Source organism: Herpailurus yagouaroundi, unplaced genomic scaffold, assembly GCF_014898765.1.
Source record: "Herpailurus yagouaroundi ecotype Mexico unplaced genomic scaffold, PumYag 163, whole genome shotgun sequence".
Classification (NCBI taxonomy): Eukaryota; Metazoa; Chordata; class Mammalia; order Carnivora; family Felidae; genus Herpailurus; species Herpailurus yagouaroundi.
In genome coordinates this window covers 48,490,007-48,517,092 of record NW_024412404.1, presented here as the reverse complement: position 1 = coordinate 48,517,092, position 27,086 = coordinate 48,490,007, and the positions used below count along the sequence as shown (strand labels likewise).

The following is a 27,086-nucleotide window of genomic DNA, read 5'->3' as shown; positions in this document are numbered from 1 at the left end:
CCGAGTTCTGACCTGAACTTGATGTGTGTTCTTGGGTAAGCATCTGGGCTTCCATTTCCTCTCCTGTCAAATGCGGAAAATAGTACCATACCCCGACCCCCTGAGATAAGATAATGGGTCTCAAAGCTAACCGAAGACTACATTCAAGACAAAAGTACAATCTGTAAAAGGCCCAAACCGGAAGCAACCCAAATGCCCGTCAAGAGACAAATGAATCAACAAAATGTGGTTTACCTGTATCCACAATGCAATACTCCTCAACAACACAAAGAAGCCAACCATTGATCCACCCCACAATTATCAATGAATCTCAAAATAATTATGCTGGGTGAAAGAAGTCAGGCAAAAACAATGTATCCCTTATGACTCCTTTTCTATGAAATTCTAAAATGCAAACTAGTATTTAGTGACAGAAAGCAGATCAGTAGTTACCTGGGGACTGAGGTGTGGGGAGGGAGGAATTACAAAGGAGCACCAGCAAATTTAAGAAGTGATGAATACGTTCGCTCTCTAATTGTGGTAATGGTCTCACAGATGTACATATATGTCAAAACTGATCAACTGTACGCCTTACGTATGTGTACTTCATTAACGTCAATTATACTTCATTAGAGCTGTTTTTAAAAACAGAATGAGATCCCATTTTCCCAACAGGTTGGTAAAGATTAAAAACTGATGACATCCAATGTTGGTAAGGAAGCGGAGAATGAGAATCCTCACTCCGGCAGTGAAAACTGGTATAATCTTTATGGAGTGCAATTTAGCAGCAATTATGAAAATGTGAAATGCAAATATATCTGATGCCACCCCCCCCACCCCGCAATCCCATGGTCTAGGACGCTGTCCTACAGAAACCCAGGCATGCACACAAATGTAAGAGCATGTCTGGAAGGCAGCAGAGCATAGAGGCGGCAGGGCCCCATGAGTCAAACTACTGGGATTTGAATCCTGGCTCCAATCTTTGCTAATCATCACCTTTGTAATTCTGCATCTGAGATTCCTAGCCTATAAAATAAGGATAAAAATATCACGTACCTCATAGGTGTTTTGAGAGAGTTACATGAGGTAAGCACTAGCAATGGTGCCTGCATGGTAAATCATAAAAATAAAAGCTTAACTATTATAGCCCTTTAATAATGGGAAAAGAAACTGACAATATCCTAAGTGTTCACCAGGAGAGAAATGGATAAGTAATTTATGGTGTACATCTTTTAGGATGGAATATGTGTGCTGGTTCAGAAGAATGCATTCTCTGTGTACTGATGTGAAGAGATCTCTAAGACCCACTGTTAAGTTAAAAAAGCAAATTGGAAGGGCGCTTGGGTGGCTCAGTCGGTTGAGTGTCTGACTCTTGATTTCTGCTCAGGTCATGGCCCTGGGGTCGTGGGATTGAGCCCCGTGTTGGGCTCTGTGTTGAATGTGGAGCCTGCTTAATAAGATTCTTTCTCCCTTTGCCCCTTTCCCCTGCTTGCACTCTCTCACTCTCTCTCATAAAAAATTTTTTTTAAATTAAAATAAAGGGGGTGGGGGTGCCTGGATGGCTCAGTTGGTTAAACATCTGGCTTTGGCTCAGGTCATGATCTCCCAGTTCTTGAGTTCAAGCCCCATGTCAGGCTCTGTGCTGACAGCTCGGAGCCTGGAGCCTGCTTCAGATTCCGTGTCTCCCTCTCTGCCCCTTCCCTGCTCACACTCCATCTCTCAAAAATAAATAAACATTAACAATTAAAAAAAAAAAAAAGCAAACTGTAGAACATTCTGTGTATAGTGTGATCTAGCCCGTGGGTATGACCATGGCTACCTCTGGAGCTGGGGAGAAAACTGGAGGGAAGAAACACAACATTTAACATATACTTTATATGGCTCTTATTTAAAAAAAATTCTTTTAACGTTTATTCACTTTTTGATACAGAGACAGAGCACGAGTGGGGGAAGGGCAGAGAGAGAAGGAGACACAGAATCCAAAGCAGGCTCCAGGCTCTGAGCTGACAGCACAGAGCCTGACACGGGGCTCGAGCTCACGGACTGTGAGATCATGACCTGAGCTAAGTCGGACGCTTAACCGACCGAGCCACCCAGGTGCCCTTATATGGCTCTTATTTTTTTAATTTGTCATAATAATCTTTCACACTTTTGGGAATGAAAAATAATAAAAGAGATATGAATTACAAGGTAGCAGAATTTATTCTTAATTTTTGCTTGTGTGGGTCATACAGATTCCAAGTTCTTGGAGACTTGTGTTCCATTTCTCAACTGCCCCAGAGTGCTCTGCATGGTGCCATGTTATCTAGTAAGCGCTGCTCAGTACCAAGGAGTACTCTATGAAAATGGAGCATTTGGAGGACAAAAGCAGTAAGAAATGTTTAAAAGGAGATGAAAACAAAAAGAGAAACCTGATGGAAAGGGTGAGCATCTGTACTGACCAGCCCCTCCCTGAATAAGCAGACATGTGGTCACTGGTCATCACATAACCCATTCTTCTCGTGCTTCCTTGTGACACTTTCCCAAATGACACCTGCCTAAGCGCTCTCTCAAGCAGCTGCTACTTCTCCTTTGTCTCGTTGCTTTCCAACCTCTCAAAGTCAAAGCAAAGACTCAAAGATGATGTGGAGTGGGAGTCACTGGGTTAGCGATAGTGTCAGAAGCTCCCAGGTGCCCTCACTCTGCCCTGAGACTTTAGTTAACTCTCCCCTTTGAAAATGTGTCCTAGTTGATTTATTATTATTTTTTTTATTTTTTTATTTTTTTGAGACAGAGAGAGACAGAGCATGAGCAGGGGAGGGGCAGAAAGAGAGGGAGACACAGAATCCGAGGCAAGCTCCAGGCTCTGAGCTGTCAGCACAGAGCCCGACGCAGGGCTCGAATTCATGGTCCATGAGATCATGACCTGAGCTGAAGTTGGACGCTTACCCGACTGAGCCACCCAGGCGCCCCTGATTTATTATTAACCTCCCTTCCCATCCCCCTCCAACACTTCCACCATTAAAACACCAGTGATCCAAGTCAATCCCATATTATAGGTGAAAACACTAAGGCTCAGGAACCCCAACCTATCATTGCCGGTCAGGCCTCTGCATTTGCACATTCCCTGCCCGAGGCCCGAGCCACCCCCTTCTCATTGCCCCCTACCATCTGGTCCCCTGGATCCCCAATCTCCATTCTGCCTGTGGCTGGGTTGACTGCCAGGTGGGTTCTGACAGTACCTTCCACTCCAAGAGCCTCCAAGAAAAGTAGTTTTACCTCCCAATCTTTCTCTCTTTCTTTTATTGACTTGTTAATAAAGGACTTGTAGTGACTGAGGAAAAAAAAAAATCAAAATACATCCTGGGGATGGGTTGTCTGAGATTACGCAGTCATCCAATAAGTAGAATAGGAAGGAAAGGGGACCATGTCTCTCTCTGTACAATGCTCCTTCCATCAACTATATTGTATCTGCCCCAAATGCAGTCTCTTCAGCATCACTGCCTCACAGAAGTTCGTCCTTCAAAGAACAAACAAATGTTTTGGGAAGGGTTGGGATAGGGAAGCCAGTAGCTGAAGACGTTCATTTCTGCTGACTTTGGGCAGCCACTGGGGCCTCTGATCCCTACCTGAATAAAGCCGTATGGTCAGAAACAAAGCATTCCCAAATAGGGAAGTCAAGTCTTTGCTCTGGCTCCCAGGGCAATGCTGCTCAAGGCCTGATACCATGAGGTATCTGGTCTATCATGGGAGAATGAAATTGCAAGAAACTTTAAAGATACGCACCTTGCGTGTCTCAGTCATTACATCAGACATTAAACACAACAACAAAATGACAAAAGGCCCTCTGGAGCTCCTAGGTGTGTCCATGGAACGATCATTTCCTGGAGCTGAATTCTCAGGAAGGACTGTGTATTTCACCTACCTAGGGGAATGCTAAGTTCACTGAACACATCCTCGGGCTCCCAGGAAGGCAAAGAGAGGGGCTGTTTCAGCTCCACTTCCGTGTATTCCGGTGACCTCACGTCCAAAGATTTTACTTCCATGTACCTGGAGTTTTCTGCAAAACATGAGCCAAGGCAGAGAACTAATGAAGCACAACAGACCTCAAAGATTCCCTGCAATTCTATTCTTGCACTGTGTGATCAGGAATGGTCCCTTGCATGGCTTAATAACACGAAGCTAGGGCAAGGACTGCTAATTAGGTCCAAAATGCTGTAATTAAGAGTTTGCTCCACTGCCAAAAAGAATGCCACACCCACGGACCCTTGGCAAACCTTTGCATTGGGTCTGTGGGGGATGGGCTGTTGCCCCTTTGGGCTGGGAGGATCCCTACCTTGCCCCCCAACTCACAAATCGCTCCATCCCTGCAGGCAGAAGGGCAAAAATTGTGCTGACGTCTGTAGGGGCAGAGGCTGACAGAAGGGGCAGTGCCGTTTCCACCCCAAGCTGCCAGAGCAGTGTTATTAAATATGAACTCCAAACACTGGGTAAGCTAATAAGCCATTAACACCAGTGCATGTTGAGGCCTATCCGGCAAACTAAAGGGGTTCAATCAGGGCAAGGTGAACAGTTTGCTCTTTCTTTACTCCTGCCTTCTGTAGACACAGCCCGGGCCTCAGTGTTTCTCTGGCAACAAGAAGGCAGCGCGTGGCAGTTTCCATGGAGACTCGCAGGTGGAAAACAGCTCAGGTCAGCTTGACAGGGAGGAAAGCCGGAGCCTCCAGCTCCCTGACAGGCTCATGCCGGCCGCAGGGCGCTGGATGGAAATGTCTCTTTTCAAGCCTTTACTCAACGGCTTCTGTCCCCACCTCTCGGCCCCCCTACTTCAACCTTCCAAGTGCCGCAGGCTTTCTGCGAAATGGAGCTTTAGTTATTTCCATGTGGAGAACACTGAGGGCTCCTCCTCCTCTGCCCCCCCTCCCTCCCGCCGTGGCCCTTGATGGATCTTTGTTTCCACTTGGCAGAGAAGACAGGGCTTAGCCTATTTTAAACTCCGTCTCTCATGATGTCATAGCGCCGGGCACAGATACAACATCACCTGCAATGGAGGCGGAGGACAGTCTGGGACAAGCCTTGTTTCACCACCAGGCCGTGGAAAAGAGGGGGTCTGCGGTGGTAGCAAGGGGAACCGGCCATACCCCTCGGCAGCACCTTGATCCTAACCTCCGCCCGCTCCTGGCTGCTTTTCCCGCCCCCTCACTCGGGCCTCACAGAAATAACAGCCTGGGTGGTCCACCGTTGTGCAGCCATGACAGGCTGCTTGCTGACCGGAGGACCCGAAGCCCCTTGGCCTGATAACTCAAAGCTTTTGCTAGGTTTTACTTGTCAGAGTCCACCTGGGCTCCCGTAAATTCAGAGAAGTCTGCCCTATCTGAGTTTGCTTCTCAGAAAACATGTGGCCTCCTATCTGATTTCCTTTACACCGTTTGCCTAAAAGCGCTAACCGTTTAACCAGGCCTTTAGAAGCTGGCTTTCTGCACCGACTTTAATGCTGGCTGAAACCTCAGTCATGTTCATTCCAGCCTGCACATGCCCACACACCTCCCTAGGTGAGCAGTGGTCCCATCAACCCAAGCGCACAGGAGAAAAGGGAGGTAGTTACCCTGGGTGGACACTCCTTGGCAAGCCTGGCTTTGGAGGTCAGTTTCGGTGCGGGGGCTGGCTTTCCCCTCCAGGGGACCGCCTTCACATGCCCCATCTTCGGGGGGCCCCCCGGCCTTGCAGTCATCGAGAGGTGGGCTAGGCTGCCGGGTCCCCTCCTCTGCTGGCTTGGGGGAAGACATTTGCTGGAGTGGAGGGGCCGGATGAACATCGGAGCTCTCCCCTCCCTTTGCCTGCTTCTCGTAGCAATCTGAACCCTCCAGTGAGAGGTCTGTCTTACGTTCAGCTGGCTTCCGCTCAGCGTCCAGATTTAGGCCAGGCATTTCCACGTCCATGTCACTGGGACAGCTCGTGGAAGCAGAAGGCAGATCTTTGGGTGACTTGAGGCTGAGTTCTGTAGCCCCGTTACCTATGGGCTTCACACACTCGTTGGTGAAATCCTTGGTTACGTCCAGGTCTAAGGTGGACGTCACACAGGGACATATTTCTGGGCAGATTTTGTCCTTCTGGTCAATGGGCACAATTTCTTCCAGTTCTGGGATGTCTGGTTCCATAATAAAATCTTCCTCCTCCCCAACCTCGTCCACTGTAACCAGCTCTTCCATGTTAGTGGGATACCAGCTCTCCCCTTCTGCCTCACTTCCACTCTCCCAGTCTTGCTCCTGAACAAAAATGCAGAATAAGGGTCAGAGAGTGACTGAGAAGCAGGTCATAGTATTCAACCAGAGCGCACAAACCTTGACCACAGGACCCCTAAAAACCAGAAAGATCCTGAGCACTCTTACTTCTGCCTGGGAACATTTGCTGGCTAATGAGGAGCTGTAACCCACTCAAGTCCCACATCATTGATTCATCTCTAGGTTGGGGCTCAAAACAGCATTTGGAATAAGCCCTTAATGTTTCATCTACCACGTTTAAAACGGCACACAGAATTTCAAGCCCTGGTACGTAATAGGTGCTCAATAAACAGTTTTTAAATGAGTGAATGACAAACTTACAAACTCTAAATAAATCAACTTGCTGGAGCTATTTCCTTGCATGTAGGCCATCACTGAATGTAACAGTAGCAAAGTCCCCCCACCCCACCCCCACACTAAATTCCCCCAAGGTCCCTTTCCCAGCAAGGGTGCAACCTACACAGCCATGGCTCATACTCAGCCCCTCCTGAAACTTCTCTTCACGTCCCCAGCAGCCAGATTTCGGAGATCAACTTCCTTGCCAGTGATACCCATCTCTCTACCTCTCCTGACCAGAAAGACACAAAGCTGGCCACGTTCCAAACACATTTCTTTTTGCTGAGGCAGCCCCAACACTGTAAGTGGATGTTTTACTTTAATTAAGTCAAATAATCTTTGCGAGCACAGTAGATGTTTTGTTAGTCCCAGGGTCTGGGCATGCTGAAGTCAGGGCCCCAGCCTGTGCATCCAAAGCTCCCCTCTTCCCCCAGCCCCTCCCAAGGGACCTATTTTGGGAGCCTGGCTCTGAAGCCTGAGTCTTTTTTGGGCACATGTTTTCTCTTACGAGCACAGCCAAGTCGTTGGAGACTGAGGCAGAGCCCAGGCATATGGTAAAGAGCTCCTTAGTAAAGACTGTGCAAAGATCCCAGGGAAAACCATTCTCCCAAAACCATGCTGGCTTCATTCGTGGAATCACAGGCGGGGTGTTGGACACATCCGTGCAGCGAGCGGGGCATCACAGGGCAGGATGGGGCCTCCAGAGACGTGGTGCCCCATTGCCATCATGCACATGTGGCTCTACGCAAACTTTACCTTTGTCCTTGTGTCCTCTGCATCAGAGGATTCTGTTTCTTTCTCCTGCCTGCCCACTGATGCGGTGCTTTCTTCCATGCCCTCCTGCTCCTCTTTTCCAGCCTTACCAAAGGAAGAACAGGACAAACCAAATCAACAGTGAGCAGTGGCAGAGAAAAGAGGGAGTGCCAAGAGAAAATGATGCTGAGCACAGCTAACAGTCACTAAGTGTGTTTTCACAGACAACGTTTCCTTTATCCTCACAAAAACCCCTTGGAGGCAGGTGCTATGATCTTCATTTTGCAGATGAGGAAATTAAGGCTCAGAGAGGTTAAGTAACTTGCTCAAGTCACACAGACAAAGGAGGCACAGAAATGTCTTAATGGCTGGACTGATGTCTTTAGTGGGGCAGAAATCCCTGGCAAACTGGGTGCTTTTCGTTGTTATGAAACCTACAGACAGGAGAAGTAAAGGGACCAAGGGTGAACTGGCCCTGGGGTTAACAAACATCATGGTGACATCTCCCCCAAAGATCTGTTGCGGCCATAGAAGTCCCATCCAGGGCACTTATGAGTAGGAAGGGGGCGGTCAGCCGACCAGTGTCCTCTCACCCTTCGTTTGTCCTCTCTCTTTCCTAGAGCTACAGTCCAAACTAGCGATCCCCTCCCTTCTTCCTTCCTTCTATTCCCTCCCTCAAATTCAGTCCCTCATGATAGACAGTGCTCATGTCTGAGAAAGCAAACAGCTAGAAGCAGGTGTTCGGTTGGAGAATTAGCCTCTGAGCAGCCTTGAAAACAGGGTCAGCAAACACTCATCCTCAGGTCAAATCTGAGCTCCTTTTACACAATCTGTGAATTAACAAGGCTTTTCACATTTTTAAATAGTTGCTTTTTAAATGATTACATAAGTGCCTACATAATATCTTCACGTTGGCCTCTTGGCCCACATAGCCTAAAACGTTTGCTGTCTGGTGCTTTGTAGAACAAGTTTGCCAAACCTCATTTTAGAAGTTTTTGGAGGATACTCTCCCCTGACTTAAACTTTGGCCACCAGATCAGTGACTCTTCCTGGACTTTCTCAGGGGCCAGCTGCATCTTCCCGACAATTCTGGCTGAGGTTGGCTCTGAGTAAGTGACTCTGGTTCTGATTCCTTACAACTGGACACACCCCTCTGGCGCTGACACAGAACCAGCTGGGGCAGGAGCTCAGAGCTGACTGGTTTAACCAGTTATTACCAGACAGGGGAAGAGAGCTAACATCCTCAGGTCCTTGCTCTTTCTGGTATTTGGAGCGGAAGATTCCAAGCTCTGCTCTGATCTTCCAAGCTAGCCTAAGTGCAAAGCAGCTCCAAATGCCTTTTTAGCCATCAGAATGCATAGCTTCCACCAAAAGGAGAGGTCTTTTATTGTTATCTCCCTGAATAAACTACCTATGGCTCTCCCTTGTCCGAGTAAGTAACGCTTACCCTCCCCAGGCAAATTCCTCCAGCCACACTCCTAGGTGGACACAATAGAGCCCCCTCCAATTCCAGTTGGGAGAAGCAGGGGCAGCCTGGCCCGGACGTAAGCACCTCACCATTTGCATCTAGGCGTTTCTTCCCGCAGGCAAAGGAAGAGCAGTGCCTTCAGTGTGCCCCTCACCCTGGGATCACTTTAAGTGAGAGCAGCAGTTTAAGGGAAGCCAAGAAATGCAATCAATGCACCCAGCTGCCCGCGCCAGCTCACAGACTAAGATATTGGGCCCCAACTGTTGCAAGCAGAGCTCTGCCTCCACAGAGCTAGGCCTACAGTTAAACCACCTCCTAACTGGTCTCCCCCTTCTGCCCTGTAGCCTCCTCCCAAGTCTATTCTCCCCAAGGCGATCAAGAATGATGACTCCACAAGGCAAAAACTGTCCTAACCTCACCACACCTTCTTGCTTAAATATTTCATTTGTTTCCCTTTGCACTCGGGATAAAGACACAAATCCGTAACCTGCCTACAACCTTGCATGATAAGGCCCGTTGACAAACCAGACCTACGTCTCAGCATTCTAACCCTGGCTGTCTCTGTTCCTGCAACACTGACCCTCAGCCACAAGGCCTTTGCACATGCTGTTCTGTCTGTTCTTCCTTTCACTCAGTGAAACCCACCATTCCTTCAAATCTCAACAGTCGCATCTTAACCCAGGGAAGCCTCTAATTTGTTGCCACCTTAACAGTAGTATATACCTCCATCTCCTTCTTAGCACTTAACTCATGCTCTTCTACTCATTTGAGGAATTATTTGATTAGTGTGTCTTTCCATTAGACCATGAGCTCCTGAGATCAAGGGTCATTTCAGTTTTCACTCAGAACTGTAGTCCTAGTGCTAGGTGCTCTGTGGAATATTAGTCAATACGAGGATGGAGACTGGAAGGAGGGGATGGAGTGGTTAACTAGCTCACACCTGCCTCTGGCATGCTTAGGTCTCTGTCTAGGCTCTGAACTGAGCATAAGTAGTTTTTCTGTTTCTCCCTTCTATGGACTGCCTATACTGGGGGCTGCATTCTAGGGAACCTTGGGCTCCATCTGGCCTACAGACATGTTCTAGTCTATACAGTTTCTAAAATGTGGAAAAATTTCAGAGGTACGTGGATTTTGGTGCCGCTCTTTAAAAAATGGGGGATCTAATAGCACCCGGCTTGCATTCCTGAATGGCAGCCATAGAACAGAGCTGAGGAGTGGCTAACTGCCCCCAGTAGACAGGTACCCCCTCCTTGGTCTGCCATGATTACTTCTTTCCACGTTGGCTTCACCCCTATTACCAGGTCTGTGTCCCCTTCCTGGCTTCCTTTCTCCAGGCATCTGGGTCGATAACCCTTGATCGCCCTTCCAGTAAGGTGGAGGAATGTTTCCTACCCATGTTCACCCTATTCAGTGACTTGATCTCTTTCCTTCTTTCTATGGCCTTGTGGTCAAGGTTGAGTCTCAGGTGTGGACTTGGCCACTTACAAACACTGAACAGCACACACACTGGCCTCTCCAGCATGGGCACTTTCTCCAGACATCTTAGAGGTTTTGAATGAGCACAAGCTCATTAAAGCCCTATGACAGCCCTGTGATCACACCCATCTCACCAATGAGAAAATTGAGGCCCAGAAGAACAGGGAGTGACCTGGTTCTCAGAAGCCAGGCCTTTGTCTCCAGAGTCTGGGTCAGTCATTCCTTTCTTCCTTCAGCAAATACTTACTGGGCACCCACTCTGTGTCAAGCCCTGATTTCGGGACTGGGGACATAGCAGTGAGCACAGCAGACAAAAATTCCTGCCCTTGTGGAGGTTATGTTTGGGGGCTGTAGGAGACAGACACTAAATAAAATAAAGACAGACCAGGGGATAGGTTGGACCTAGGAGAGTTTGGCAGGGAAGGAAGACAAGTGAGTTGGGACACTGTGGTTTTATGTTGTGGGACTTCTCTCCAGGAATAAACTTGCGGGGGGAGTAGAACAACAAGTGAAAGGTGGGGAGGAAGGAGCCACGTGACTTTGGCAGGGGAGGGGTCTCAGGCAGGTGAACATGTGTAAAGACCCTGTGGTGGGAGGTGTCTGGTATGTTAGAAGAAGGCAACGACACCGTCCTCAGCCAAGCTGTCTTCCATCTCCAAGTTCAGTCACTGCCTGTTATCTGACTCCTGGGGCAGCCCTGGAGGATTTGGGTCGTTTTCAAGATTGTTATATACGCTTTGAGATCAGTAAGGGAAAGTCTATGCTACTGATATTCCATCAGAAAAAGGGTTTGGGGCTTCCTGGCTCCCAAACCCACAGAAACAATCCATTGGGGACCCCAAGTCCCCACCGACTCCACTCTAGGGCTATTAGAGGCAGAACCAATTAAAGAGACAGAATTTGTGGAAACCCATGGGGCTTTCTGGGCATCTTTTTTTTGCAACAGGGCTCTGGGGATGACCCATAGCATGTGTCACCTTAAATGGGCAAACCGATGAAAGCAGGTGGGTGAAATAGTAGGAACAATACCGAGACTGAAGAAGAGTCTCAGAAATGTGGGTAGGCTTGTGAAGGGGCAGCTCCATCACTTTGCCATGGGGACACAGGGGGCTGGGCTGCTGGCATGTGTATGAGGCCCAGGCTTGAGCCCTTGGCTCAAGGGGCTGCTGCTCTCTGTCCCTCTGTGACTCTTTGGAGGCACTGACCCATCACCAGCCCCTTAGGTACCTCCAAGTGTAGACACACTTCTTAAAAACACCCTCTGGTTCACAGGTCCTCGGGATCCAGTTCAAGTCCTCAGCAAGGCACACAAAGGCCTTTGTGGACCCACCCCACCCAGGTCCCTAATCTCACCTCCTGAGCAACCCCTGCTGTGCCAGTCAGGAAAAACCGTGGCTGACTTTGAGATGGGCGAAAAGACAACAGGGTGTTCTTTCCATGGACCGCTGGGCAGTTAGCTGTCCAGCACACCCTTTCCGGGGTGTCCCATCCTTAGGAGTTGGGGCCTTTTGTTATCTGGAACTATTTTATAACCCTGCAAACTACAGAAGACGGATCGTAGTGCAAATGATTCTTGTTCCTAGAGATGCAATTTTACCTGCTGGAGATGCACCTGGCTTCCCGTGGAAAAGGCTTTATGTCTCTTAGCAAATTCATTTCAGCGTTCTCAATTGCCTTTCCATGTTGCCTGTTCTTTGGCTTCTCCTTTGACCCAGCTTTTACACCTTACAGATCCCTCGTTAATTAATGGGTTAAATAACATCTTTGACATGTATTCATCTTATGTTTGCACAAGAGCCAGGGTTTTACTGTTTAAAAACATTATTCTTTAATATGCCCTAAAGACACCGCCATGCTGCGTATCTCTAGGTTCTTGAAAACAGTCTTCTTTTCTCACTTTTGCCTTCGCTGCTTCCCAAATTGCTTTTGTCCCCACTTTCCATGCCTGGCCAAGTGTCACCTCCTCTGTGCTGCTTTCCTCTTCTCCTGGTGCAGAAGTAACGCCCACAGAACAGCCCATCTGCTACTCCGCTCCAGTATGGGTCCCACTGACCGTAAATCACTTTTGGTAGCTCTCCTTCTACCATTAGACCTTGGTCTCCACTACAGCCTGGACCATGTCCCCTTCACCTTTGGACCCCCTGTGCCTAGCACGCTACCTGTCAAAGTGGCCTCCCACCAATAGGAGCATATAGGAGTGAATGCAGTAGTGAACAAAAGCGTGACTCTTCAGCGTCCATGGCCTTGAGAACTGGGCTCCTTATTTCAACTTAGTCACTGTCACTAACTCCTGAATCAAACTAGGAGACAGGCACGTAGGGTTTTTTAAATTGAGTTCCTTATGAAGCACCGCCTCCCCGACCTCCACGATCCCACTCCTACTTAAATGTAGGTGGTTTTGGGAAAGGAGGAAGTATAAACCAAGCCAGGATGTAAATTTTGTACCCAGAGTCCTCGCGGCTCACTGTGTGAACCGAAGTTATATAGCAGGTTATAAGCCCTTCCAGACGCTTGGATGAAAGGTGCCAGCCAACTGCCGAGCATTTTTATTACAGTGGAAGTAAAACACTGGACAGTGTCTAGGGAGGCACTCCAAGCCCTGGGCACCCAGTGTCACGTAGTGGGTGGTGGCTGCTTCTCCTTTACCACCTCTCATTGAAGCCCCAGGGTCGGCAGATGCTTTTGGCAGGAGAAAGAATGGAGCAGACCAAAGATCTAATCTCCCTGAGCAGAGTCCGCGACACCGCAGGCCGCCTCCGCTCCGGGCACACGGGTCCACAGACGGCCTTTGCATCATGTCATGTCGCTGCCTAACTTCTAGTAAAGGTAGCCACGCGCCAAGGGATTTGGAGCCCGATCGCTCTGTCATTTCCTGACCGTGTGTCCTTGGACAACTCCCTTAAGCTCTCTGTGCCTCAATTTCCTTATCTATAGCAATAATAGTATTATTACCATTATTACTTCATACAGTTGCTGGCAAGATTAAATAACCTGACTGAGACAAAGTGTTTAGTACAGTGCCTGGCACAGAGTAAACATCCAATGAGTGTTCCATTCATTCAATAAATACATGTTCATCATCATCATATTAATATTACTGTCCTCGGGAACCTGCCTCTCCTTACCTGGGGAAGAGATTGCATCGTTACCTCATTCCCCGCCATTCTGCTTTCTTTTCTATCATCAGCTCCTTCTTGGTCTCTATCAGGTCTCTTGGTTCTGTTTTTTTCACTCTGCTTAGACTTGACGCTCTCAGGGGCCCTAGTGACCTTCGGCTCCAGCCCGTCTTCCTTGCCTGAGTCCTCGGGGTGGGGGTGTCTGCTCTCCCGCAGCCTGGCCTCCTCTTTCCTCCTGGACCTCCCGGGAGCTTCCTGCTGCTGCTTTACATACTTGTCCGATTTGCCTTTGGGCTCCTTCCGGTAGTAGCTGTCTTCTCGGCTTTTGTAGCCCGAGGCAGAGTGCAGCGGGCTGGGGGACCCGGGCCTTGGGTGCTTTTCTCGGTGGCCCCTCCCTCCTTCCAGCCGCTCATCTAACTCCGCTTTGTCCAGTTGCCAGGGGTAGTGTTTGCGATCATGTGGCCACGCGTCTGCCCTGTCCCTCTTGTCCTCTCCATTCTCCCTCCAGGGGCTCGAATCTCGCTCTTCCTCCCTTCTGGCATAGGGCGAGTGCTCCCACAAGTCCCGGCTGTTGCCCCAGTCGGTGCGGGTGGGGCCCAGAGGGCTGTGGGAAGAGCTGCAGGAGGTGAAGCTCGGCGTGTGGGACCTCGGGGACAGTGACCGGCTCACCGGACTGCGAGACCGTGGCCTTTCTGGGCCGTATCTGTGAAGGAGCCAAGGAGTGTGTTTTATGATCTGCACGTCCCCTGCCCCCATGCACAGATATGCCCAGTGGACATACTGTGCACTAACCCCATGTGGCCATACACTCTTCACCACAACCGCACAGCCAGCACAGAGAGTGGTGCAGGAGAAAGCTTTTCCTCCCCTCTGGCTTCTAAGGAGGAGGATTTTCCCAGAGTACAGTCCTGGCTGTCTCTGCCCTTTTACTCATTCTGCTTCTGGGAACAGGGATAAATAACTGGACTGGTTAGGCTCAACTCCATCTTTCTTCCTCTTGGAAGGAAGCTAAGCTCAGGGGACAGGCAACTCTCCCTCTGGATGTGTGTGTGTGTGGTGGTGGTGGGGGGAGGCGGTGGTTGCCCTGGTCTAGCCTGGTGGGCAAGGCTGCCTGACCCTGGGGTTCAATTAGCCAGCGTCTCAACTACAAGACCAAAGCCACAACTCCACCTGACTTTTACCGTAATGAAGGCAACCTCTTGGCCTCCATTTTTCTTGTTTGTTTCTCATCTCAGTTTGTTTAGGTCTTGGGCATAGTAGAAGGATGCTAATTACTGGGGGGACAAGAGTGAGGAGGGCAGGCTCAGAGATTCCAAAACCAAAGAACTAGGAGGGCACTTTAGGGTTGGAGGGAACCTTAGAGCTCTGACCTGCTTGTGTTTCAGATGAGGGGACTGAATCCCAGAAAAGGGATTCTCAATCTGCCTAAGATTCAGAGCAAGACCTAGTTCTTCCAGATGCTCCGCTGAAGAACTGTGGGAAGCATGATCCGCCTTTAAACGCATCTTTAAAAAAATCCCAACCAACCATTAAAAAAAAACCCAAACAAATAAATGGGGATCCCAAACCTGAGCAGCTAGATACATACAAAGACACACACACACACACACACACACACACACTCCCCAGCCTCTCTCTCTGGGGATTGTTTGGTGATTAAGCAGATCTAGTTAATCATGTACCCATTATTCTAAAAGAATGGGCAATTTTCGTTTGGTTTCCAAATACAGAAAAACCAGACAGCCCTCACTTACCAGGGGACACCCAGAGGTGGCTCCCTAGGACCAGGCTGCCTTGACCATCAATGGGGAAACAGCCTGGACCCAGCCTGGTGAGAGCACTATCTGTGGCAGCCCCAGGTAGAACCATGGAAAGTGCAGGCCAAGTGCTGGCTCCTGTGGTCTCCACCTTGGCTCTCCACAAGGGCTGTTTTCGTAGGGCAGCGACAGGGGGAAACTTGTACCCCCAACTTGACACGGTCCCAATTTCAGTCGGAAGAAAGGAGTTGGAAAACTGAATGCATTCAATGTTCAGAGTAGGTGACTGGGCAAGTCACTACTTTTGGGGGGTTCACCTACATTTCTGTTCTTATATCTACATTCAGCTCATGAAAAGCCAACAGCTGGCTCTAAATAGAACACACACACACACACACACACACACACACACGCTGACTTTAAGGTTTTTTAGCAGAGTGTAGCCTTGCCCCAAAGGGCCAAATATCAACAGAATCCCTTCTATATTCCTTTCTAACAAAGGAGGTGCAGATGAGAGGAAGCCTACCATCTTGCATTTTCCTGAGGCTTAACCTGAGCAGCAGTTCTGGACGGCATCCAGCATGTGGAAAAGTAGGGCCCAGAAAGGCTGATGGACGGGGCAAGGGCAGGGCACAGTGTGACTCAATACCCGTAAGAATGAGAGACAGGAGAGTGTCCCAGCTGCCCAGAATCCTCCATGATGCCCAGAGCTGGGGCCTTACCTGTCTGCTTCCCGGAACATGTCCCTCTCCCTCTGGGAATGCATGTCCTGGATGATGGCAGCCACCGTTTTCCCGGGTTTCTAGGCAAAGTCAGAGAGGTCATCATCAGACCAGAGACAGCCATGCAAATACCAAAGGGAAACAGAGGGGACTTGGGTCCATTGCCCGGTCCACCCAAGGGGAAAAAAAATACCTTTTTAGAGGAAGAAGAAGTTTAATCCAGGGAATGAGGAGTGTGAGCATAATGCTGAATGGAGGGGCCCCGACATTTTGGGTACCTCTTTATTGTAGAACATTTTAAATATATGCAAAAGCACACAGAATGGTATGTTGAACCCCCATGACTCCATTTCCATTGTCAACAATTCTGACCAACCTAGTTCATCTGTACCCGAACCCTTTCCCCACCCCACAGAATATTCTGAAGCAGATCTCAGACATAGTATCTTCTCATCCATTCTATGAGGACACTGATATGGCTCAATAACACCATAGGGAACCATCCATGGTGCTTCTGGTCAACACATCTTGCTCTGTTTAAGACAAGGGTGAGAGGTCAAGCCCCACGCTGTTCCAGGAAGTGCTGGCATACTCAAGGGGATGTACCTCACCTTGAGAATCTCAACCCAGGAAGAACAGCTCTGCTTGGCCTCTAGCTGCCTAAGTGATCTGGGGTCAAGGCTCGTTGTCTATGGGAGGCTCCCTTTCTCCACCTATAAAGTTCAGATAATGAGGCCCATCTGGCATCCACCAATAGCCTCAGGGCACAGCAGACTAGGCTGATAAAAGCCACAGGTACTGGGCCGACATAAAAGGAGGTGTTGGAGGGTTTCACACCCTCTGAACCCTCTGTGGCTGTTTTCTAGGCCATGCCTCAAGAGTCCTGTGAAGATGCTGAAACTTTGCAGATGAGCCCTTAACTTGTCATAGCCAGACCCTGTCCCAGTAGCCCTGATAGTTTTCAACATTACTGTGCTTTCCAGGGTCTGCTTCCGTCCTCACCTGACTCCTTTTGCCTGGACACCCTCTCAGTTTATCTGACTCTCCTCATCCTTGAAGGACCTGCTCAGTAATCTTTCCCTTCTTTATACAACCAAGTCATACTGGCTTTTGCCACTGAACTTCTAGGAGCTTCCAAACTGATGCACTCGCTGAAGTCTTGTATAATTTCCACAAGAATAATTTGCCTCTTCGGTTACACAGCAAACTCTCCCCAAGTGAGGACCAAGCCTCCTATCAGCTGTAGCTCTCAGCACCATATCTTACATGAAATCAGTCACCGTCTGCTGATTTAATCTTCCTGTGAGCACCACAGGAACACACACAACTGCTTCTCAGGGCCAGAGACCCCCTCTGTGGCAGGGAAGCTGGCAAGACCAGTGGCCCTGAAACCAAGCCCTCTGCTGCCAAACTGCCTGGGACCCTCAATCCCACCCTGAATCTACTGACGGGAAACCTCAGTAGAGGGAAACCTCTGCTCCAGAGAACCTGAAAACTCCCCTGACGACTGGGAGACACTGGTTTAAACTATCCTAAGTTCCCTTCTGCGTGTGAGACACTATGATTCTGGAGAAGTCTCTATGGAACAACCCAGAAAATAGCTCATCCTTCTTGTCTGGGTCTGCAGGAAGGAAAACTCACTTTTTATTGTTCCTTCAGATTTACTCTTCCTCATTCATTCCATGCATTTGCTGGATACATGTTATGTGAAAGGTTCTTACCCAAATGCCCTGAGGAATAGAGCCTTTGCCGCAAAGAGTGTATAGAGAGACATGATTATCAGCATGAGGAAATATTCAAGACAGGAGATGAGAGATACTTTAAATCTCTCTTTTCTCTCCCTGCACTTTGTCTGGTGAGCAAAAGGTAAAGTTAGAGGAAAAAGACCAATCAAAATTTCCCCCCACCTCTGCAAACCCTGGTGGGACCTCAAGCGGTGGCCCCTTGGGCCCAGAGACACATATGGATACAGTGTTTTGCTGTCTACCTCCCTAGTAGGCCATTTCCACTTTTCCACCTCTGCTCTGGGGTGACACAGGCCTGGCCAGTCACAGCAAGGCCTTCCCTGGCCACAGAGATTGGTTCAGGTAAGGACATGTGTCCCAAACTAGCTCGAGCACAGACAAGGCCTCTCAGCACTTAGGAGGAAGCTACTAGGAAAAACTCTGGCTCTGTTGTTGAAGGAAACGGGAGGCCAGAGCTGCTGAAGTCAATGAAGCCACCACGCCACCTAGAGGCTGGAGCCGGGGGCCATCCAGGGGGACCCCAAAATAAAGCAAAGTGAACAGAAGGCAGAGTGCAGAAAAGCCAAGTCCTAATGATATCACTTAGGCCCTAAATGCAGCTGTGCCCGCAGCCGCAGCCAGGGTTACTCCTGGACTTTTCATTTACATGAGCCAATAAACTTCTTTCCTTACTTTAGTTGATGAGCTTACATGAGACAAATTTCTGTCACCTACAGAGAAAGTCCTAGCTGGCTTATGTCAACCTAGGGGCCATGATGCAGGCATTGCTATGTAGTTAAAGTAGGTTTTGATATGCTTTCTATTAGAGGCATTGTGACAGTTTGGGAGCAGAAAATCCTTCCTAAAGGGTAGTTAATGTGTTCTAGACACATTGCAACATCTCCTGGGAGCTTGTTGGAAAGGCAGAATCACAGCCCTGCCCCAGATCTACTGAATCAGAAATCTTAACAAGACCTGTAAGTGACTTGTATGCACATTAAAGTTTGAGAAGCCCTGTTAGAATACTACCTGCTGCTTACTTGCTGGGTGACCATAAGCAAATTACCTGATTTCTCACGTGGACAATGGAGACCCTACTAACACAATATAGAAGTGCAGATATTGTGCAAAACCAAAACAGTCCTAGGTTTTAATCATGGCTCTTCCAGCAGCTATGATCTTGTGCAAGTTACTGAACTTCTATGAGCCTCGGTTTCCTTACCTATAAAACTGAGATAATACCTGTCTGACAGGACTGATCTCAGGATTACAGAAGATAATGTATATAAGGTGTTGGGCACGTGACTTGACCCAGAGTACCAGGACTCGATTAAAGGTATATTATTCTTGTTATTATTGTTGTACTGTTATAGTTACTGCTATTATCCACCCTACACACCTCATAGGGGAAGGTGATTGCAAGACTCAAAAAGATAATACATGGAAAAAAAAAGTGCTTAAAACCAAAGAACTCAAGGTGGAGTCCTTTACTGATCCAGCACCTAAGGTTCACAGATGTAAAGCACCTTGTCCAAGCTCCTCAAAGCAGGAAGGGGTAAAATCTAGGCTGCACCACCACCCTCCAGTCTGAAATAGGTCACATGGTCGTCGATGGTGCTGTTTTCCCTTTCTTCCTCACACCAGACTGTGAGCTCCTCCACAAGCTTGCTATGTCTATAACCATGGTGCCTGGTCCAGTGGGCACGCAGTGAACATCTGCTGAATGCAGACCTTGACCACGTGATCTCTTTAACACATGGTGTTTGCACCATCCTGAACTATTTCCCTCAGTAAGCACTGCAGTGCCTCAGTACCTTAATTTAAAAAGCTGAGTAATGGGGCGCCTGGGTGGCGCAGTCGGTTAAGCGTCCGACTTCAGCCAGGTCACGATCTCACGGTCCGTGAGTTCGAGCCCCGCGTCGGGCTCTGGGCTGATGGCTCAGAGCCTGGAGCCTGTTTCCGATTCTGTGTCTCCCTCTCTCTCTGCCCCTCCCCCGTTCATGCTCTGTCTCTCTCTGTCCCAAAAATAAATAAACGTTGAAAAAAAAATTAAAAAAATAAAAAAAATTAAAAAAAATAAAAAAAAAAATAAAAAGCTGAGTACTGCTGTTCATCCGAATTAGATTCTTACAACCACATCTCATTTAGACACCAAAGATCCACTGGGAATTCAGTGCAGAAATTCAATTTTAGCCTCCAGGGGAGAATCCAGGAGAACAGAAACTTTGGCTGGGTACATAATGGGATAGGACCTTTGATTTGTTGAGAAAAGCAACATGCTTGCATTCGCCAGAAAAAAACAAAAAACAAAAAACAAAAAAAAACCAACCAAACAAACAAAAACCAGGTTCTGCTACAATTGTTGGTGAAGGATCTTCAGAAGCAATAATTGCAAGCAAAGCTGAATCAGGACTGGCAACTGACAACAGGCTGACACATTACCATGTACGTACGTGGACTTGTCAGATCCTAGCAACAACCACTGAGCCTCTGTCTTCTGCCTTCAACCTTGAAGGCTGATTAAGGGCTGTGGGTCTTAACCAACTGGACCCTATGTAAATATGGAATAAGCTGAAGCAAACTGGAAGATCCCTATTAAAATGGGACAGTAGAAAGCACAAAATGACAAGTAGATTGAAATATAAATATGAGGCGCATGGGTGGCTCAGTTGGTTGGCATTGGATTCTTGATTTCGCTCAGGTCATGACCCCAGGGCTGTGGGATTGAGCCCCACATCAGGCTCTGTGCTGAGCACAGAGCCTGCTTAAGATTCTCTGTCTCTCTCCCTCTGTCCCTCTCCTCCGCTCACATTCTCTCTTTATCTCTAAAATTAAAAAAAAAAAAATACATACATAGCAATAGTTACAATAAATCCAAAGGGACTAAGTGCTCCAGTTAAGTGAACTCCTTCCTGGAAACCATTAAGAAGACACAATCTAAAGACAAGCATGGGCAAATGACCCTAGAAGAAACTTTCCACCACAGAAGACCCAAATGGAATAGCTAACGAGCATAGGAAAAGGGGCTCAACCTCAATTAGTAATCCGGAAAATAAAAAAATAAAACCATGACAAACCATTATACTCTCCCAAGACAGGCAAAACTTAAAACGCCAGATAACAAAATGTTAGCAAGAATGCAGGCCACTGAACACCCTGACACTAGGAGGAATGTAAATCTAGGACAACTAATTTTGAAAAGAGCTTGCTACTATTACCTAGCAAAGTTCAAGGTAAGCATGCCTTGAGATCCAGCAATTCCACTCCCAGTTATGTATGTGCCCCTAGTTATGTGCTCGTGTACCCGTGTACCAGGATACCGTGTTCAAGAGTGTTCACGGTAACCTTGTCCCTAATACCCTAACACTGGAAGCAGCCCAAATGTCCACAGACAGTGGAACATATAGATAAATTCATAGTCGGACAATGGAAATTTACATAACGATGAAAATAAATAGACACACCCAGCATGGATGGCAGATGTTGAATGAAAGAACACAAAGAGTATAATTCCATTCATGTAAAGTTCAAAAATAGGCAAAACTAAACAATCACCTTAAGGGAGGCATAAGTGGGTTGTAGAGCTGTAAGGAAAAGCAAAGAAATGATCATCCTCCAAGTCAGGAGAGTGGAGAGGGAGGGGTAAAGCTTGAGGAGGGACTCAGAGGGGCTTCTGGGTGCCGCCGGTGTCTTATTTCTTGACTTTGGTGGTGGTTTTATGGGAGTTATGGGATTTCAACCATTACTACATTTAAAACTATACAATATATAATTAGTCATTTTTCTGAATATATGTTATACTTCACAATAGAGCAAGAAGAAAGGAAAAGAGAAAAGAAAAGGAAAGAAAAGGAAAGGGAAAGGAAAGGAAAGGAAAGGAAAGAAAAGAAAAGAGAAAAGAAAAGAAAAGAAAACAAAAGAAAAGAAAAGAAAAGAAAAGAGAAATGTAGAATAAGCTAAAACAAACAAGCAAACGCCCTGTTTGGAATTATCTGAATTCATCCCTGATAGTCATTCTGATGGTGGCCAATTCAGTCATGTGTTGCTTAGGAGGATTTCTATGGGGCTTAAGATATAATTATAGAGGATGGAGGAGAGAATAAGAGATCAAGGCAGGGCAGTAGTGAGAGAGGAAGTGAAAATTCCTGAAGACCCGTACTTCAGTACAGAAAAGGGAGTCCTATTCAGGAGGTTATACTCAGAGCTCCCACCTCTGAAATGCAACCACCTTCCCTTTCTTGTTTCATCCTTCAAGACTTCCCCTGCAGAATCCTCCTTGGGTCCCAGGTAGCTAGTCATCCTGTCCCTAAAATCCCTTTGCATTTTGTACTCACCTCAATAAGCATTCCACATTATAATGGCTGGACTTCCCACGTGATATCCCCAAAGGCAATGGGCAATTTGAGGACCTTTCCTTGTCCTCTCCTTCCCGCCAGCACTTGGGCCAGTGCCCGACAAGGAGATGCTCGGCTGATGCTTGCTGAATGACTGAACAGTCAGAAAATGCTTTACCTTCAGCTGCAATTCCTTGTATCTCTTGGACATCCGAATGAGCAACTTCTCACCATTGATCATGGCAGATTTTTCTTGGTAATACTGGACCATGGCCTGGGCAGCTTCTGTGTAAGCCATCTCTAAAAAGGCCTAGGAAAAAATGGAAGGACATATACTCAAGTTGACTTGTATGGTCTTCAACAAAATTCAGTACCAGGTATAATTCTGTGTCTACGAAGTTCAAGAATAGGCAAAACGAATCAATGCTGATAGAAGCTGGGGCTGAGCTCCCCTCTGGGGCGGGGGTGAGGTGCTGACTGGGTGGAGCATGAGGAAACCTTCTGAGGTTCTGGAAATGTTCTCTATCTTGACCTGTGTGGTAATTACGTAGGGGTACACATGTAGAAAAGTAATACACTTGAGTATACTTTAGAATATATACTTTATACCTCAATAAAAAGAAAAAAGACCAGTATAAGAGCTCTCTTTGATCCCATCTGTTCAAAGAGACCTATTTATTAACTTCACCCAAAGAGTTCATTATAGGATGGCCCCTCCCCTGATCCCCATGGTTACCAATGATTCTTAAATTATGTATGTCCATCCTGTGCTATATCATGCCACAGGAGTCCCCCTGGGATGGGAGGGTCCATTAACCCACAGTACCCTTAGGAGTAATAGGGGGGACAGTGGGTCTGTTGTACAAGTGACCTTGGGCTGATCCCTGCAAAATGTGCTATTTTGTCGTGATGATGGCAGAAGACAGAGACACAGCCATGGGTATTTGAACTCTCACTTTCTTTGCAAAGAAAGAAAAATACCAAACAACTCAGGGGCTCCCAAGGCTTGAAAGAAGGCCATGCCTTTTTGAATTACAGAGAGAAGAAAACCCTCAGTTATATCTCCACAGCATTTTTCCTCTTTATTTAACTGTTCTGATAGAACACAAAGAACCAGGCTTTGGCATTCAATCAGTGTCTCCAGAGAGCTTCTAAATAGACTGTTTTGACTGACCTTCTGGTTTACCCCAATAGCTGTTGCAGCGGTTCACTGTCATTATCGTTTCTTAAATTTGTTTCATTTGTACTATACTGATTGGTGCACTGATCTGGTCCCTTGATGTTGGAAAGGAAAAGTGGTCTGTGACAAGAGAGCCCTCTCTGTGAGCCCCTATACTCCTGATTCCTTGATCTGAGTGGGTTAACCAAGCTGGTTCTCCATCCTTCACCCACATTTGTTTTTGAATTTCAGAGATGCTTTTCCCTGCTGTCACAGTCTATGGCAGATGTGTGGGAGATGAACAAGTCAAGATTCTTTAGCGTTTTATTTCAGATTCTTCCACCCAGTTTTCTAAGTGCCTCTTTCTTGATGCAAACATTTTAGCACCTCCAGCTCTCAACTGTCAAATGGGAATAATACTAATTCAGTGACTCCCACTGCATTAATGTTGCAGGCTGAATTTTGTACATTTACCCAAAATAGTCAGAACAAAGAGACTAAGTGAGTAGTCTAAGCCCACGTTGATGGAGAAAGACCACTGATGATCTGATGTGGCTCTGAGTCTCTAAAGTTCATGCCTTAATCAAGAAAAGGACTTCTATGTCTGTTCCTCTGGTTCACAAAATAAAAATATTAACAAAAGATAAAATATTTTTAAAAAATTCTTATTTCTGACCATTTCTCGGTATAAACTCCTCCTTTAACTTTAGAAGTGAAGACAACCATATTAACCCTCAAGTTCTCAGTCAATCCCCACAGGTTAAGGGTTCTTTGTCCTTGAGACTTACCAGGCACCCATCAATTCCCACCCACTCTCCTGCTATGAGACCCAAGGGCCTCTGGTGTTAACACCAAAGATCTGTGAAAAAAACCTGTTCCCAGTTAGCTGTTGGCTCACTCCAAATACAGGCCCTCAGATATCAGAAGCTTCTAGCATTAGCTCAGGGGGTTCATAACAGTGAAAAGACTCATGTCCATGGATTTCTATTTTGGGGGCCAGTTAGCTTTTCTGTGTTAAGGAGTACCTCACTCTGAAGTACCGCCTTACCTCTAAGCAACTCACAAAGGCCCGTACCCATCACAAGAAGAGTTAAGTGAGACAAGGGTAGACAAAACACCACCACCACCAAAAACCTCTGTGCTGTCCCAGCAAGAGGCCAGCTGTGTTTACCTCTTTAAGAACAGCTTCTTTAAAAAAAATTATATAGTTCCCCTCCACCCATGTGGGGGTCTGTCTGGTACACACCAATGTGAAATTGCCCAGACCTACCTGATTAGTAGATTTCATGAGGATGTAATTAGTGACCTTTCCAAAAGGCAGCCCCAGGTTAATGACATCATTTTCCGTGCAGCTTCCTTCAGGGAGATTGCAGATGTGCACCACGCGGCCAGCACCCGTTTTCCGCTGTGCAAACTGATGGGAACAAAGAGCAGAGGCTGGTCTTCAAAAGACACTTCTCTCTGGCCCTCTATTCCAGATGTTCCTAATGGCCATCTTCCCCCAAATAATGATTGCAGGGATATAATTTCCGAAATTAATGAAGAAAAAGAACCCACTGACAGACACATACAAAATATCAATTTTATGCCACCCCTTTATAGAAAAGATTTGCAACAATTTAATTTTTTTTTTTTTACATTTGTTTATTTTTGAGAGACCGAGTGAGACAGAGCACCAGCGGGGGATGGGCAGAGAGAGAAGGGGACGCAGAATTTGAAGCAGGCTCCAGGCTCCAAGCAAGTGGTCAGCACAGGCCCCAACGCAGGGCTCGGACCCACAAACCGTGAGATCGTGACCTGAGCTGAAGTCAGATGCTCAGCCAACTGAGCCACCTTAGGTGCCCCAAGATTTGCAACAGTTTAATGAGCAATCACATCCAGGGCCGTCAAAGATATGAAGACATGGGCTTATCCATGTGTCACTGTGGGGAAGCTGTTCAGCTATGATCTCTTGAGAATATACTTTAGCAATATTTAATGAAACTTAAAGTATAGATAGCCCATGATCTTGCCATCCCACTTTTGGGAAATCTATCCTACAGAAATAAATGCACCAATATATAAAAACCTATGCACAAGGATATTGCTGTTACTTATAAGGTGGCAAAACATTCTGGAGACAGCCTGGATGTCCAAGACTAGGGGAGTGTTTGAGTAAATGATGGTTCAAGTACCGGAAAACTACAGAGCCACTGAAAGGCAGAGGTAAATGAACTGATAAGGAATAATTTTAAAAATGGTTAAGTAAGTGGGGTGCCTGGAGGGCTCAATCGGTTAAGCACCAACTCTTGATTTTAGCTCAGGTTATGATCTCACGGGTCGCGAGTTCGAGCCCCACATCCTGCTGCAGATCCTCTGTCTCCCTCTTTCTGGCTCTCTCCCACTTACGCTTTCTCTCTCTCTCTCAAAAACAAATAAACGTTAAAAAAAAAAAAAGATTAAGTAAAAAACAAGCTGCCAGGCAGCACACGCAGTACAATGCCATTTTTTTTAAAACAAAACAAAAAATCAGAATATGTGAGAAAGAGATAGATAAGACAAGTGTTATAAAGTTTTAATAATTATTGGAGTCGGGGAAGGAATATACACGGGATAAATTATTCTAGTGTCTATTGTTCTGTATGTTTGAAATTTTTCACAATGAAAAATTTGTTAAGGATATCAGCACAGACAGAGAAAGGCAGGCCGGGCAGGATACATATCAACCTGTCAACACTAGTTGTCTTCAAAGAACAGAACTGGAAGGGAATAAGGGGAAAGATGTTTTTAACACTTTCTTATATACCTCATGTTGTTTGACTAGAGAAAAAGGAGCACAGCAAGCATTTTGGGGACCTTATCTATAGACATTCATGACAACAACCTGTGATTCAGGGCAGTGGCTCTCACAACTTTGTTAGCCATGGAATCCTTTCCTCCAGCAGCCCAATATATTTCACAAATAAGAGCAGCTGCTGTAGACAAACTCTGGGGTCCAGCACCCTGCCACTACCACCAGCCAGCAGTCCTAAAGAACACAGTTTGGCAGCCATGACCTGGGCCAAATCAAAGCTCCAGGAGGGAGGAAGTGTATCTGTTTGGTCTGTGCAAACCTTAATCAGACTGGAAGTCTCCGGGAGGTTCAAGAATTAGTAACCATAAGCCAATCCAGTGTGGAAGAGAAGGATGCAATTTTCCAAACCTGAAACATACTCTAATAGCATAGCCTACATTTGCATGATCACCGTTTTCTAACATAAAGTGAACTTCAACATGTAATTACATTTGATGTGGGTCTCATCCCTAGCAAGGCTAATACTTGGGTAATTCTCTCACAAGAAGCTGTCATTTGTCTCATCTGGGCTGAGGACAATTAGAGTCAATAAGAATTTCCTTTCATGGCTCAACATTGCATTGGAGAAACCCAAGTGCCCCTTGCAGACCTGCCCCTCTGTGGTGTCCAGAGGTCAGGCGCTTTCCCAAAGAGGAACGGGATTTGGTGTGTGGCCCAGGCAGTTCCCAGATCAGCCCTGGGCCTCCATGGAGTGCAGACAGAACTCCCCGTAAGATGTCAGATTTTGAGCCTGAGCCTGGCTCCCAGGGACTGACCCCTTCTCCAGGGATGACAGGAGGATCTTTGCCTCTCATTAGGGTGAGTGGTCTACACAAAGACACAGACCCAGCCGAGCTCTGAAGCAGGGCCAAGGGGCTGGTCATCTGAATTTATCAACAGGCCGGCTGAGCACGTTTCTGCTTCATGTGACTTTGCTGTGATCGGCCTGGGCCAAGTCATCCTTGACCGACAGGGGAGACACACAGAACCACAGGGCCATTCTGGGCTGTGCCCTCTCCTTGCCCGTCCAGTTGCTTAGTGACCATCACAGAGGCCAGCACCTCTCTCACTATCTCCTGCAGCCTGGAAGAGCAATTCAAGAGGCTTGTATCCGAGCTGCTGGGTGGTGGAACATGCCTCCTGCAAAGTAAGCCCCCTCTCACACTCTTCACTCCTCCCAGAAGCCTTGC

General features: G+C 47.2%; 1 protein-coding gene across 7 annotated transcripts in view; it reads right to left on the bottom strand.

Annotated features, from left to right (window-relative positions):
- RBM20 (RNA binding motif protein 20) overlaps window positions 1-27,086 on the bottom strand; it is a 197,392-nt gene that overhangs the window by 11,817 nt on the left and 158,489 nt on the right. For 6 of the 7 annotated variants that reach the window (XM_040486406.1, XM_040486410.1, XM_040486409.1 and 3 more), the window contains exons 6-12: window positions 24,355-24,498; window positions 22,104-22,235; window positions 15,868-15,947; window positions 13,398-14,091; window positions 7,332-7,433; window positions 5,564-6,224; window positions 3,884-4,018 (exon numbers count right to left, since the gene is read on the bottom strand). In XM_040486406.1, coding sequence (XP_040342340.1) covers window positions 3,884-4,018; window positions 5,564-6,224; window positions 7,332-7,433; window positions 13,398-14,091; window positions 15,868-15,947; window positions 22,104-22,235; window positions 24,355-24,498 — 1,948 coding nt within the window. The remainder of the gene's footprint in view (window positions 1-3,883; window positions 4,019-5,563; window positions 6,225-7,331; window positions 7,434-13,397; window positions 14,092-15,867; window positions 15,948-22,103; window positions 22,236-24,354; window positions 24,499-27,086) is intronic. The other variant, XM_040486407.1, reaches the window with a different exon arrangement.